Here is a 15847-nt window from a genome sequence, read left to right as displayed (position 1 = left end):
TAAACACATAACAGAAAAAGCATGCTTTCTGTCTTTATTGACTAAGTTGGTTCTGATTTAGGAGTGTGATTATAAGATGAGTTAATCATTTATTTGAAAAGAGTTACAAATGCTTAAGAGACAGACCTTTTAAGGGTTACTGAATTGCTCCAAGGTCAGACAAATAGTGTATTAATGAAGGACATTCAATTAGACTGTTACTTGGACAAGCTGTCTAGCTGTATATAATCAATACAAAGCCATATAATAGTTCAGAAGATGACAATCGATCCAGTAACAACTGATGGATTTCTTCCCATGCAGTACACTAGTCATATATACAATAAAAAGAACCAGACTTATTTGAAAGCTAAGAGGACAATGATCCTCAGCACAAATTGTTCAAGACAGAACAAGCCAAAAAAATGCCTTGTACAGTGCTACAAGTAATGTATTTGCCCAGCCCAGTAATTTGATCTAAAAATGTGGCGCATGTTGAATCGACGCCCTCAATACAGGCCTGCTTGTAATCTCACACCTCTAAAAGGTTACATTTACCACTCCTGTCTGTCATTTAAAAACTCATAACTGCACAATTTAGTATTAATAATATTAATACAATATTGTGAGGGCATATTTTGACACGCAACTACCAATCAGAACAAAGGACGAAGAAACCTCCACCAATCAAAGACAAGCCCCTCCCCTTCTGCTAGATTGGGTTGGTTGACACCAAAAACTGAATTGGTAACTAATTATATTTGCACTTCACAATAATGATAATACCTCAGTGTGATAGATGGGTGCATGTTATTTCACTCCTTGCATTATACACAACTTGCAAACCATCAAACATGATTTGAATTCAGACAATGCAACATTGTTTAGTGATTTGGAATAATTAAATATTGTTCATCTTAAAGGGATAGTTCATTTTGAAATTAATTTTTGGTGTTTTAGCTTACCTCAAAGGCATCCAAGATTTAGGTGTCTTTGTTTCCGCAGTTTCAATTTTGATATTTTTAGGTCAAACCATTCATCTATCAGTCATATAATCCAGGTCTATGGTCACCACTTTAAAGAGCATACACAGAGAAGTCCAAATTAAACATGATTTAATGACTCGTAAATGTAAGTACACATTGATGGCCTAAGACGTAAAACGAGTGGTTTGTGTGAGAAAATCAACAGTATTTATATCGTTTTTACCTCTTGTAAGAGATCTGAGGGCGTGGGCGCTTTGTGGCTGTAGGTAAAAACTATATATATACTGTTCATTTTCTCACACAAACCGCTTGTTTCAATATCAAAATTGAAACTACTGCGGAAACAAAGACACCTACATCTTGGATGCCCTTGAGGTAAGCTAAAACATACCAAAAATTCATTTCAAAGTCAACTATCCCTTTAAGAGGTTTAGTTTTCAGAGCACTGTTGCAGGTCTATTTTAATGTTGAGCAAGCAATCTCATTGGTGGCAGAATCAGCAGGGGCCAATCAGCTTGCCACATAGTAATGAAATGATTGCTTGCAGGTTGCCTAAAAAGGACCTATTAGTCTGTGGCATCTAGAGTGTCATGACTGAACAATTTATATTTAGGCCCTGCTGTCTCTGCTGGAACTATCAGCCCATTAAACCGCGTGACCTGTAGAATGTCTTAGCAACAATGAATGAAAGACAAGGAGGTGAGATCATTATAGTAGTACTATAAAATTGCTGTCACTATAAGATTGTATTAAGTACTGCCATTGTCAACTTTCTTTTATCAATGGATCTGGCAAGTGTTTTCACATCGAGGTCATGGCACCGATTCAGGTAATGCTGAAGTGGAGAAGCTTGCCTCCCATCTGGAAAATCTCCCCCTCAAGACATGGAAGTTCATGAAGTTCAAGTTCACCCCACAAAATGTTGTTTTAATACATCATACATAGTAATGCACCGGATATTTTCTATTTCTGAAGTTTCGGTATATCACTAATTGTGTATGCTTCATTTCAAAAACAAGTTTGTTAGCATATCTGCTTTTGTACATTTATTTCAGTGATAAATCTAAGATGTGGAAGTTGAGATCTTTGAGTCAGTTTGGATTACTAACAGAAGCTGTAGAGGTGGCCCTTTAAAATGTACACAAACTGATCTGGTTCATTCCAGCTAAAACCTTTTCTTAACAAACTTGTTTATACATCCTCTCTCACAGTCAGACATCCTTCTATTACATCGGTAGTTTATACAAAATGGCCTTATAAGAGCAAAACTGATATATTCTAATCGAATGTATCTAGATAATTGTTTTTGAAGAGTAGTTAAAAGAGTAGTTCACTTAAAAAAAAAAAAAACTTTTGCTGATAAATAATAAACTCACCCCATGTCATCCAAGATGTCCATGTCTTTCTTCAGTCGAAAAGAACCAAACGGTTCAAGGTCCAAAAGACGCTTTCAGTGCAACTGCAAACTGTTCAAAAGGCTTTAAACGATTTCAGACGATGAATAAGGGTCTTATCAAGCCAAACGATGACTCATTTAAAAAAACAACAACAAAGTTTAAGTTTTATAAGCTCAAATGTTCGACTTGCTATGTACTGTGATGCGCGTTCGTGACTCTCATAGACGGTGACTCTCCTGTTCGAACTCGTTTATCAAAATGAACGAATCTTTTTTTCGTGTCATTTGGTTTATTCAACGAACGAAATGAACGAGTTGACTCTAGAAAAGATTTTGTTCATTTTGATAAACGAGTTCGAATAGGAGAGTCACGAACGCGCATCACAGAACAGAGCAAGGCGAACATTTGAGCTTATAAAACCTAAACGGTTTTTTAATGACCGATCGTTTTGCTTGATAAGATCCTTATTCATCGTTTGAAATCGTTTAAAAGCCATTTGAACTGTTTGCAGTTTGTACTGAAACTGTATTTTGGACCTTGAACAGTTTAGTTCCCATTGAAGTCCATTATGGAGAAAAATCCTCGAGTGTTTTTCATAAAAAAATCCTTTAAATCTCCTTTAAATTTACATAAATTGTGTAATAAAAAAACAAGCTTCCAATCCGGTATTTTATTTATTTATTTATTGTATACGTAGAAGCGTTTGCCAAGGCCATGGAAAGTGAAGGCAAGTCAAACGAAGCCGGTGAAAGGAGGACGTGAGTTTGGATTCGGGCCATTCGGCAAATCACATGAGTTTTTTTCTGTCTTCATCCTAGTTTACTTTACCCTAGAGCTTCATGTTGTCTATAACTAAATGTAGCCTAATGTTAAAAGTCTTGTGTGTCTTTCTTTTGTTAACACTGTCCTAGCTTAAAGTTGCAATGAAACATAAGTAGCAACAGATATTTTATGGCATATATCTGAGTGTAACGGATAATCAAAAAAAAAATCGGAGAGCTTTCTGTCCCTCCATTGACAGCTACACAGCTACCACTAAATTCATAGAGAGATTTTTGTTTAAACAGTCTCACTCAAGTACTTTTTACTAAACTAATGGCACAGGAGTGAGATTACCTGCATGTCTGAACAATATGCACTTTTAATCAGATCATCTCTTTATCTGTCCTAAAAACCTTTCCCAAGTAAAGAGACTTGTTAAATAATTTGGCAAGAATAAACAGTGAGAACCTCAGACAATTTAAAAACATCTTTATAAATGCAAATATGAAAAAAAATGACATCACAGCATCTACACATCACAACAGATATGACCCTGTAAACAGTTAAGTCCAAACTAAAGTCTGTGTCACACTGCCCAATAAACACCAAAATCCATTGGTTTTTGGTTACTCCTGTTGGCGTTTTATCTGGCAGTGCAAACCAGCCTCACGTCATTCTATGACATACTGCTAAAATATACCATTTTGAAAAATAAATCTTTTGGAAGAATTTTCATTGACACACTCAAACAATGAAAAAACAACAACAGTATTCTCATGCAGAATGTCACAGGACTCCCCTCACAGTGTTCTACCTCCTCAAAAAGCTTCTATGACAGTATCACAGGAGAGTGTATTCACATACAGTGAGAAATCAATCAATACGTCACACGGTTTTCCAACCGGATCTACAGTCACATTCATAACGTGTGTCAAGGTGTGTGATGACTCGTATTAAAAATATTAAAGAGGTGGGATGTGTGGAAAATGTTATGGCAACAGAACCATACTGATAAATGTAATATAAAAGGCACTTCATTCTTCAACGCTCAGTGAAGACTAATAGTGAAGTATGATTACCAATAATTCTCTCCAATTCAATTACAATCTCACGGTTGATCATTTGTCTTAGCAATGGGAATTTTGATCAGTCTGGATTCCTGAGGGGAAGGAGCCAATGGCCCATACAGAGCCATCATGTTAAAAAGGCCACCACTTGATGGTGGATATGTGCTTCCTAATCAAAACAATCAACAGATATCTGATTTGAAAACAAAGTTGCATATTTCTTGTAATGCTGCACACTGTGATACTGTCCAGGTCTGAAAGTAAACATAGGCCACTCCTTTATGGTGTAAAGACATTTCCAAATTATTAAATTACATCAGAGATCAAATATATGATATTGTACGAACACTAACCAAGAAGATTCAGAAAGGTCGTATTCAACACTGCACAACACAAAACAGACTCACCCGGTCAATGAGGTGACCAAACACACAACAGTTGAATATACAGGTGTGGAGTTATCTGTAACACCTACTGTACCGTTTGAAACAGTAAATCAACATTGCACATAAGATCATTAGGACACAGTAAAAAGCCAAAAATTAAACATGATGTTAATTGTCACAGCTGTGCATTAAACTGAGAAAATAAAAAGGTTCTGTCAAGACATTGAAAAACAACTGGTAAATGGTTCAGTTTCTGTTTAAAAATGGCACTCACATATTCATAAGACTTTTTACATTCAACGCTACCAGGGATATTTCACCCAAAAATGAAAAATCTGTCATAATTTACTCACCCTGAAGTTGGTGATACAAGTTTAAAAAAAAAAAAAACATACTATGGAAGTCAATGGGGCCCATCAACTGTTTGGTAAGCCATATTCTTCAAAATATCATCATTTGTGTTCAACAGAAAAAAAGAAATACAACTTGAGGGAGAATAAATGATGACAGAATTTTATATTTTCAGGTGAACTGTCCCTTTAAAGAACATCGTATCACTGTTAAACAACAGACTAGTAGTTGGTAAATGCTTGATAAGAAAAGAACAAACAAACCGAGAGATCGAGAGTAAAGCACAATTAATGTGCCCGTTAAATGTCATCTCTAACATAGAGTGCCAGGCTGGATACGCATCGGAATGCCACACACACAGAATACCCCAAAACGCATAAAAAAAGGAAACAAACGCGTAAAGCGTCATCAAAAATATATTCAGTATTCATAAATTATGAATTTTAATAAAATTAAAGTCATTCAAAAATAAAATATTGCAGAAATAAAGTGATGCATTAAAATGACGATTAATAAGCATTTGTGGAATTAAAAAAATTAAATACGAGAAAGATATTATAAAAAAAAAAAAAATCAGTGCTTCAAGTAAGCCTGTCTCTACATGTATGATTTATAAAATCAGATTCATGAAGTGAAGATGGGAGTGTCTAGGCCACTGGACATAACAGAGAATATTCCACTGATCTTTTTAATCAATAAATAATACAAATAACTTTCCATAACTGCCATAAGATAAGAATGCCACCTCACAGCTGTTAAAAGAATAGTTCACGCCAAAATGAAAATTCTGCCATCATTTTCTCACCCTCATGTTGATCCAAACCTGGGATTTTATTCTATGTTCTACAGAAAGTATTTTGAGACAGTTTCAGTGTTTTTTGTCCATACAAGGGAAGTCAATGGTAACCAAACTGGTTTGGATGGTCCAACATTCTTCTTTTGTGTGTGTGTGTGTGTTCTGCAGAAGAAAGTCAGTCATTTAGGTTTGGAACAACATCAGGGTGAGTAAATCATTTTGGGGTGGACTATCCCTTTAAGGGCCCTCTCCATTTCAGCCCTGCTGTACCAGCCTGCGATAGTGAGGCATGACCTTGCTGTCCGGGAGGTAGAGTGCCATCTCTAAGGCAACCAGAACCGTGAACTCCAGGGAAATCAACTCTTTGCGATTTATCCGGAAACGCTCCTCCAACCTCTATTCAGAGTGAGGCAGATCAATGGGTAGGGCAAAAAAGAGCGAGAAAGTTACGACATAAAACATAATAAAAGATAATAAAATCCAAATCAGTAAAACACTTACATCAATCAGTTGCTTGACCTCTTGTTTCTTGAGGTCGCTGCTAATCTTGGCAGCTAGTAACACGCAGGCGGCAGACACCAGCTTTCGGTTATTCTTGTTCAACCTCCCTTGCAGAACCAGCTTCTCAAAGTAAACAAAGGCCATCGCTATGGTAACTGGCTGTAGGCCACACTCCTCGCTCACCGAGCGCATCTCCCTTTTCAAACTGTGGTGCGAATTGAACCAATTTACAACATGCCCATAAAAACAGCTTAAATATTAATCACATTTCAAGCTACTTTATTTCATTCACCCTTATATATACATGATGTTATGCGCTAAATTAAAGATACACCTGCATTTAGCATCGTCCACTTATGCATCTTAAAACCAGGTGTAAACAGGGCCCAAGATACATAAATATAAATTTTCTGGCCAAAAACCAAAACGAATGCTCAGTAATAAAATTCCATTCTATCTTGTCTAAAAATAAATAAAACATTAAAAATGAAGTTCATTTTAGGCATCACAATATTATAATGTACACTTGTACATTATATGGATATTCATTTTGAGATTTACAAAATGTGTTTTTAAAGATGAACATAAAATGTGATGGTAAAGCAGATCTAAATGTAAAAATATGAGAAATGAGCATGCACAGTGAAATGTCCAATATCTAATAATGCTAACAGACAAGAACTAAAAGCAACAACTCAGGCCATAAAAATGACTTTACCTTCTGATTTTGCTTAGTGTTAGCTTTATGTGAGGAAACTTCTCCTTGAACGTCTCATTCATGTCTTTCTTCAAGTCAGACGGTTTCACATACTCTATAACGGTTGTCTGGAGGGGACAAGGTGAATTATTATAGGCGTCAAAAGAATGTATGGCTTTTTATGGCTACTAAAACAATTATGGATGTGAGCATTCAACTTTTACAGCTAAAGCCTAGTCAGCTATTATACATAAGAGTTCATGCTTCATGCCTTTAGCTATGGTTAAAACATATTGAGCCCTAAGGGTTATCATATGACATGCTAATGTGATCTGATATGGGGTAATACATGCTGTAGTGCAATTCAAAAGTCCTTTCAAAGCCTTTTCATTGGGATCAGATTGCTAAATCAGTGTTGGTTCAGTTAAGAAACTTACCACATAAGATGCAAAAATTAACACTCGCTTGTGCTTCCCACAAGGCCACTGGGGGTCACTGAGTAAGTTGGGGTCATAGTCTGACAGCTCTTCCACACCTAGCAAGAGTTACAACATTAAACATGAATGGACTTTTTAAAAAGAAATTAATACTTTTATTCAGCAAGGCTTGAATAAATTGATCCACAAATTTCAACATTGATAAGTGGGCTGAAACGTTGGTAACATTATTGACAACTTCGACAATACAAAACATTTTTCGGAAAATATTTTTTTGTTGACGAATAGTCTTTTAATCGAAAGGCCTGCAATAACATGGTTTGAACAGCGGGACGCTGTAATGCAATACAGTTATGCATTGCAGCCTTCCCCGATGCAATCCAATTGAAGAAGACAAGGCGCTTCGAAGTGCAAACTAAGCCTAAGCATTAGAGTGTTTGACTCTGTTTGGAAAGTTCAAGGTGCTATATGTAACCTTTCTTCTAAAAATTAATCATTTTTTATTTCCAGTGTGTGAAGGGGTTGTAATCACACATTACAATGACTCACTTGTCGAGTTTTGCCATTACCTCTGAAGGCCAGTATTCTTATTTCTATGTGAAGTTTCAGGGTCGGATTTTCTGCGAAATCCATCGGATATGACGTGCATGCGCGCTCCCGAGCCTCTCTCCGTCTTATATAGTCTATGCGACGGCACTTCAGCTGACGACGGCACTTCAGCTGATGACATGGAGTCTGATAACACCAAAAAACGACCTGCCTCCAGCATAACACAGACTCTAATACAAACTCGACATATATATAAAAATATAACAAAAATGTATCTGCTGAAGCTCATCAGGCCAAACGGGAATTGGACCGACTCAGGACGAAAACACAGATCAACAACAGGAGAGTGTTTGAGTTATGGAGACCTCCACTTTGTTTTAGATACATGAATAGTTAGTAAAATTCCTTATGCTAGATAACAACACATATCGGCTAAATGCAGTCAATGTAACGTTATCATGGTACGAGCATGGAGCATTAGTTTAACGTCAAGCTGATAAAAGTAGCCTATTATTGTAGCGTTGCAGTCGGAGTTTACATGAGTTTCCAGCACGTGTGATGCTTTCTCCGGTGTGCTGAAAGTCTCAGATTGCGTGGCCGGTAGCGAGTGCTCGCTCTTGAGTTTGAACCATGGTTCGACCACGAGCGCTCTTGTTGCAATCTGAAACATCACTGCTAAAAACTACATATAGCACCTTTAAACATTACGATTTTTTTTTTTAGAACCTGTCATATGGAGGGAATCTACACGCACACACCAGAATTTATCGAATCACAAGCTTATGAATAGATATCGAATCATGAAAATTGTCAATGCCCAGCCCTAATAAAAACACAGTACCAGTCATTGTAGCAGTTGGACAATTGATGACTTCTGAAGAGGATAGAAAACCTGAAGGAAATTGGTCTATTCAGTTTGCTTGAAGTTCATTAATAAGACATTTTAGGGGGGCATAAGACACTTTCAAAAACTGCATAGAGGCCTTTCTGAGCCCAAACTTTTTAACGGTAGTGTAGATAAAAGTCCCCAATGAATAAACATAAAAATGCTATAATTAGCACATAATGTATCTGCACATGTAACTCACCAGTATCTTGTATAAGTGTGCTGTTGATTCGGGAAGGGGTGAAGCTCTTCTGCCCGTTGATACGGTTTCGAGACATTGCCGTCTGAGCTGTACTGATGTCAGGTGGGCCACTGTTCTTCTGTCTGACCAAGGCATTAGTTGGGAGCAGAAAAAGGGCATACGATACTGTCTGCAACACAAAATTCCAGGGCTATCAGAGCAAACAAACATTTACGTTGTGCAAAAATCTCACTGACCCAATACTGCACCTTGCACAATCAAGCTTTGAAACACATATTGATACACCACCAAAAAAAACAAGGTTTCTAATCCAAATAATCATGCCTTTTGCTCAATCTTAAAGGGATACTCCACTTTTTTGGGGATTTTCTGATATTTAGAAGAATATCAGTAACCAGACAGTTTCTGGTCTAATTGACTTCCATAGAAGGAAAAAAAATGAGACCAGAAACTGTCTGGTTACTGGTATCCTTCTAAATATCAGAAAACCGGCTGAATGGATTCGAAAATGGTAAAACTCTACTGTTTAACTCTGGGGGAGTTGTAAAATGAGAGTATTTCTAAAAAAGTGGAGTATCCCTTTAAAGTAATATATCCTCTCTTACCTTTCCAAAGTCCACCTCCACTCCCTCTAATCCAGGGACCATTTCAACTCCACCACCAGAAGAGTGTCTCTGTTTCTGGGCTTCTAGTTTGGAGTCACTGCAGAGAAAAGATAAATTATTAACAGTCAGAATTTAATAACTTTTCTCTGCACTGAAACAATTTCTTTTCTTCCGATATTGAGATAAAGACTCCTCTGTCTCTTATTGCTTTTGCCTGATAAAAAAAAGACACTAGCGGAGCCTGTTAATATACCAGCATACTGTTTATAGGCTGGTCTGTTTGTAAAATCATTCTTCATTTACAATATATTACGGTTTCATTATATTAAAGCTTAGAATGATAATCTTTATGTTTTTCTTTTGTTTTTTTATAAATGCATACTTACAAAAACAACAAAAAATTGTATGAATGATGTGATTGGCCAGTGTATGACAGGTGGACAAATCACTGTGAGCTGGACTGCCAAAAGCAAAAACTAATCACTTCTAAAAATTGTGTTTGATCAATTTAATGCATGATTAAAAGGATTCATTTTATATACTTTTGTACGGTAGTATAGATTAGAATTATTTTAAAACTTTATACACTCAACACATTTTCTTTAATAAATAAATAATTTAGACTTTTGTCCATTATATTCCATAGTCCAGGCTTTACTTAAAGAAAAAACAGTTGATTTGTCCATCCCTTGTGGATTTGCATGATATGAATTGAAATGAGTTGTTTGGCTGACTGTGGTGGCTCTGTACCTGATGTGATAACTCTCTCCATAGGGCAATACAGAGAAAGCAGCACACAGGGATCTCTTGGCACAGATCAGCACAACCCTGCAGGACACAGATGGCAAGTGCACACAGAACAGACAACATCAGTCACCTAAACCATCCCAGTACACCAGCCATGTTTACACCACACAAGTGCATATGGGTCACAACAACATGCAGGACAACGCAAATGGGAGATCATATGGCACTGGAAATGACATTGGTGACAAAATGAGCCAACAAAAGTCTAGCCATTCTTCAACCACGCATCCAGAAATTGTCCATTTAAAGCAGCATGTAGCTTTCTATGTCAAAGTAGATTGGTCAGCATGACCAAATCTGATTACAACCAACTCTGTGACATTTCCCAGGAGGCTGAACGGCATCACAATTAACAGGTCAGCAGGTTGTGACATGGGTTATGTTCAATGAGGTCAAAGGGTCATTATAACATCACTGCTGATGTCATGAGGCTGGGGGTGGATGTGCACATGAGCGAAGGCATAATTTCATGGTTGATGATGTAATGCAACATTAAGCCAGGGGGTAAAACTGTGTATTGCATAATAAACAAGATAATTTCAGAAAATAGCAATCCTTTTTCTTTTCTTTTTGAAATTGAATATATTTGCACTTATCACTATGTGTTTAGTTTTTGTACTATGTTTGTTCTTTCTTTAACCTGTGTAAAATGAGCCACCAAATAATGTTGTGTATAAGTCATGTTATGGTCCAATAAAAAAAAAAGAAAGAAAAGAACACTTTGCTGATGCAGAATACAAAAGTAAATTGGGATTTACAGTTTACCAGAGGAGAAAAGCAAGTTAGAGGGAGGGAGAAAGAAAAGGAATCAGGGAGGGAGAGCGCTTTTAGAAGCATTTATCTTATGCAACTGAGTTTCATTACATTTTAAAGTCTCTTGCCAAGGTGTAGTTCTATTGCAGAAGATCTCAGCGATCTATAAGGTTCCATTCAAGATTGATTTAATTTAGCTCGGTTGTTCCCCGTGTAGGCAGACACATCTACCCCCTATTTCTTCGGTCTAAGAACCTAAATGAGTTATTCCAGTGAGTACTTATGCCAGTTATTAAGTTAGCGAAGGAATTACAGAGTCTGTCTGAAGCTGCACTGTTTCACTTAGCATGAGAGCACAGAATTATACAGCCTGAGGAAACAGTCCAGCATCCACTTTTTTTACATTCACCCTATCTGACTTGAGTCATGGGAATTCAAAAAGTCAAAAAGAATAAAATTAAAAATGATTACATTTTATTAAAAAATAAAAAATGCATTACAAAAAATTAAGTTAAGAAGCTGAAGTTCAGCAAAATTACAGAAGATTAAATAAAAAAAATTAAATATCAAATATACATAAAAAAATAACTTAACTTATTAACAAAGAAAGTTAAGAAGCTAAAGTTCAGCTAAATATTTCCTTGTCCCACCTAAAAATCTATTAAGTAAAATGAATAAGTAGTAATGTATTTGACACAATAATGATCATTAAATGGTTAAATTGTCTTTACAATGTAAGCATCATACTATACTATATGCATGTTATTATCGGTTTTTAAACTCGGTCTCTGTCTACCAGGGTCTACTTAGCTTCAAACGGATTCAAGACCCCTGGTCTAGACTGATGGACACCAAGATTTAGCCAAGTAAGACATGTTCATGAATCAATATTTTGTTTAAGGAACAATATTTTTGTCTAAAAAATTTGTCCTAATCATAACATATTCCTAATATCAAAAGGAAAAGGTGAATAACACTGATGTAGAAGCACCTAACTCTGGTTGTATGTAAACCTAAACTTGAGATAAACTGTAAACTTGTCCCTCAAATCTGATTGGTTAATGAGCAAACTTAATTTTTTGGGGAAAAAAAACAAAACAGTCCTTATGGGGAAAAAACTTGCTAAACCATGTCAAACCCGCCAACTCACCTACTCCCTCGAGTATCATACGGTCTCATATTCTTGATGAAGTGAACTTTCTTGGAAACCTTTGGCCCCGGAGACCCAGAAAGGTTACGTGCCCTGCAACAAGAATGTAACAAAATGTAGATACATACATGTGACTTTAATATAAGCTTAGAGACAAATCCTGATGTTTTGGCCCTTGACTATAAACTACAGCTTAAAAGGTCGCTCGTCCAGCATCAGTCTATCAGCAGACCTTACGTAAAGAGATGAGGGGAACAGAAAATGAGAGAAACGAAAGGCAAACAACAAAGACGACACAGGAAATGATGTGTATATGTACTGCAGTGAGATCATGGGGCTCGGTTTACATAAGCAACATCACCTACCCGCAGATACAGCTTGTTGTGACTGGTTGATGGCCTTTATGCTATACTTCTCTGACTGACTCAGCAGTCTCCTCTGAGTTATCAACTCTGACAGCAGTGAAATCTTATCACCATAAAAACCTTCCATCTGTCATATGGGTCTTCCCTAATCTCAGACACTGTTATCACAGTTACAGAGGACTTTACTTTTAAAGTCAAATACAAAGACAAGACAGACAACCCCCTCATTACATAGAATATAACCGTCAAACCTTTGTTACTCTCGTAATGATTAATTAACTTTTTTCAATACACTTTATATCCGAAACATCTATGTTTAGGTCTTTTAATTTTGCATTTAATTTAGTCATATAAGCCAATTCTTTTAATGAATCACAAATATATGGAACAATGAGGCATAACCTGAGTATTCAGATCCTCAAAATAATGTCTTATGACCACTTCCTTTTTAATGAATCATAAAAAATAAAAAAAACAAATGACTCTTATAAGTCGGTTTCTATTGTGAATCAAAAAACATACACTGCAACTGAAATAGTCTTATTTTGGGATGAATAAATTTAATGAGTCAGTTCTTTTTAGTGAGTCAAAAATATGCAAAGCAGAATAGTCTGATAACCGAACAAATTACTAATTCTGATTCGCTTTAATGAGTCAGTCAATACACTTATCAATCAGTTAAAAATGAATAACGGACTCACCCTCAAAGCCAACCTGGGTGTATATGACTTTCTTCTTTCAGCCAAACACAATTTATGTTATATTAACACATATCCTGGCTCTTCCAAGCTTTATAATGGGAGTGAATACTAGGCTAACTGAGATTTTGAAACCCAAAAAAGTGCATCCATCCACCATAAAAGTAATCTATGCGGCCCCAAAGGTTAATAAAGGCCTTCTAAAGCGAAGCTTTTTTTGTAAAACAAATATCCATATAACTTTATAAACCACTCTCAGAAAAAAAAGGTACAAAAGCTTTTAGGTGCTAATACATGTACCAATCGCAGAAATATTTCCTGTCAAACTCTTGCCTAGAAAACAAGACATCAAAGATGAAAATGAAAGTTACACAATAAGGCGGAAGTCAGTCAATCAAGGGAATATATTCGTTTTTGTTTGTTTTTTTCTCGTACTGTAATGTGCACTGTTTATAATACTGCTTCAAAAGTCACAAACGAATGTAAACACTGGTAAACAACAGGCCAGATGCAGTTGTGACTATCCAGAAGCGTGCTAAGATTTGGAAATAAACATAGCTTTCGTAAACAAATATATATCTATTCAGAATTCTTTAGGACAGCTGTAGAAAAGGTTGCATCACACATTTACTCCAAATTTGTTTGAATGGTGTAATTTATGCATACAAACCCAGCTAGAGAAAAAAACGTCAATAACGCGTGACATTGTGTTTGCAAAACTGCGTACAAAAACAAAGCTCACCTTTGACGGGGATCAGGTACAGAGTTGGAGCCCGGTAATTGGCTGGGTGGTTTACTTGATCCTAAAACCGGATTTAGCGGTCCAGAGGTCGGTGAAAGAGGGGGTGCCTGGACTGACAAAGGATCTGCTCGTCCATCCTCAGTAAAAACGTCGCTGCTGCCTTGGTTTAATGCTGGAGGTGGGCTCAGAGGAGCAGGGTATGTGTTAGTCCTCGGTATAGGGGTCGCAGTTCCTCCGCTGATGGAGGATGTCACTTGTGTGAAGGTTCCGTAGCTGCTGGATGTCGACAGAGGGGGACCCGTCACCGCCGACGACACGCCGACATCTAACCGGCTCTCGGCTTCCCTGGGGCCAACGATGCCATTGCTTAGGTTGTAAACCGGTCGCCCGTCCAAAGATATATTGGTAAGAAACAAGAGTGCTGCTTGTCTGCGACGAGAATCCCGGCTTTTTCGCAGGTGTTCTTTGTGTGGTTTGGCTGAATTAGTCCTCGGACAGACGCGAGGACCGCAGGCAGCGGCCGCCATTCTACTGTGAGTAAGCTAAAAGCAGACAGAGCTATTAGAGCGGCTGAGGGATTGGCCACGCCCCCTGATACCTTATTGGTTCAAATTCCTGACACTTGCATATAAATGAGACGTTGTCTTAGCGGATTGGACGAGAAGTCTTAGTTCATAAATTTGTACAATAGCTTGACTTTAAATGTACAGTAAGGGCGCTAGCCCTTTCTCCAAATGTACAGGACACAGACATCTGTTGCTTTCTTTGATACATTGTATATTTCTATTGAGAGTGACACGTTTAATCATTTTATACATTTGTATATCATATAATTAAAAGTTTATCTCTAAAAATGAGCATTAAGTTGTATTCACCCTGTATCCACCCTATATTTTATTACTAGGGAATATGAATGTCCATTTATGCAATTTCTAGTTGTATTCACACTGTGATGTTTGACTAACACGGCTTATACTTCTGCTCCACATGATGCTGTAAAAATCAATGAACATGCAGGTTAGCATAAGCCTGTGCTCGCACAGCTCATCACAATGGGTCTTATATGTACAATTATTATGTTATGTAAATATGCAACAGCTATTGGGATGATAAAAGAGGATAAAGAAAAGGAGGGGGGAAGTAATTTCTTGATTCTTCAGTTTGATAAAAAAAAAAAAATTGCCAAAATGAGAAGTTCTTGATAGCCTTGCAATAATAGGCTATTACTATTAATAAAGAATTACATTCATGTTATTTAAATACATATCCAAATGCATAAAAGGCAATGGTTTGAGAATACAAATATGGCTGAAAGCATTACAGTTGCAATAAATACAATCCCACATTATGTCATGTAATAAGGCTTGAGCCAATATTTTGAATGTTTTGAATGACATCTCTAGATTATGTCATTGCTTGGAGATAATGTATTGCATAATGTCATGGAATTTTAACTTGTTGTAGTTAACAGTAAAAACTATCTATGTGATGTGAATGTTTTGATTTTCCACATTGCTATTCAGTTGGTTTCCACTTGAGTGCAGTATAAATCAAATCAAAATTATTGGCTGAGTGACTAGTAGTGGCTTTACTTCTTTTTAGTCTTGAAAAATACAAAAAAATTGTGTGATGCTACAATATCTTAGTTTTCATTTAAAGAGTTAAAACTTTCGTTCATCTTCAGAACACAAATTAAGATATTTTTGATGAAATCTGAGAGCTGTCTCACTC

At 36.7% G+C, this 15847-nt stretch overlaps 1 protein-coding gene across 3 annotated transcripts; it reads right to left on the bottom strand.

Moving 5' to 3' along the window:
- Window positions 1-3597: 3597 nt before the first annotated feature.
- cables2a (Cdk5 and Abl enzyme substrate 2a) lies at window positions 3598-14669 on the bottom strand. 3 transcript variants are annotated; one of them, XM_089124313.1, is made up of 10 exons: window positions 14117-14669; window positions 12312-12404; window positions 10352-10429; window positions 9602-9698; window positions 8997-9165; window positions 8750-8800; window positions 7360-7457; window positions 6944-7050; window positions 6226-6430; window positions 3598-6120 (listed from the first exon to the last, which is right to left on the bottom strand). In XM_089124313.1, exons 1-10 carry the CDS (start codon window positions 14641-14643, stop codon window positions 5980-5982), a joined length of 1566 nt encoding a protein of 521 aa, XP_088980439.1. In that variant the 5' UTR covers window positions 14644-14669; the 3' UTR covers window positions 3598-5979. The 3 variants fall into 3 exon arrangements, with proteins under 3 accessions (XP_088980439.1, XP_088980440.1, XP_088980441.1); XM_089124314.1 differs by lacking the exon at window positions 8750-8800; XM_089124315.1 differs by lacking the exon at window positions 10352-10429.
- Between the last annotated feature and the right edge of the window lie 1178 nt (window positions 14670-15847).

The sequence above is a fragment of the Pimephales promelas genome, chromosome 20 (genome assembly GCF_988280905.1).
Source record: "Pimephales promelas chromosome 20, fPimPro1.hap1.1, whole genome shotgun sequence".
Taxonomy (NCBI): domain Eukaryota; kingdom Metazoa; phylum Chordata; class Actinopteri; order Cypriniformes; family Leuciscidae; genus Pimephales; species Pimephales promelas.
The sequence above is the reverse complement of the archived record's forward strand: the minus strand, read 5'-3'. Positions and strand labels throughout refer to the sequence as shown.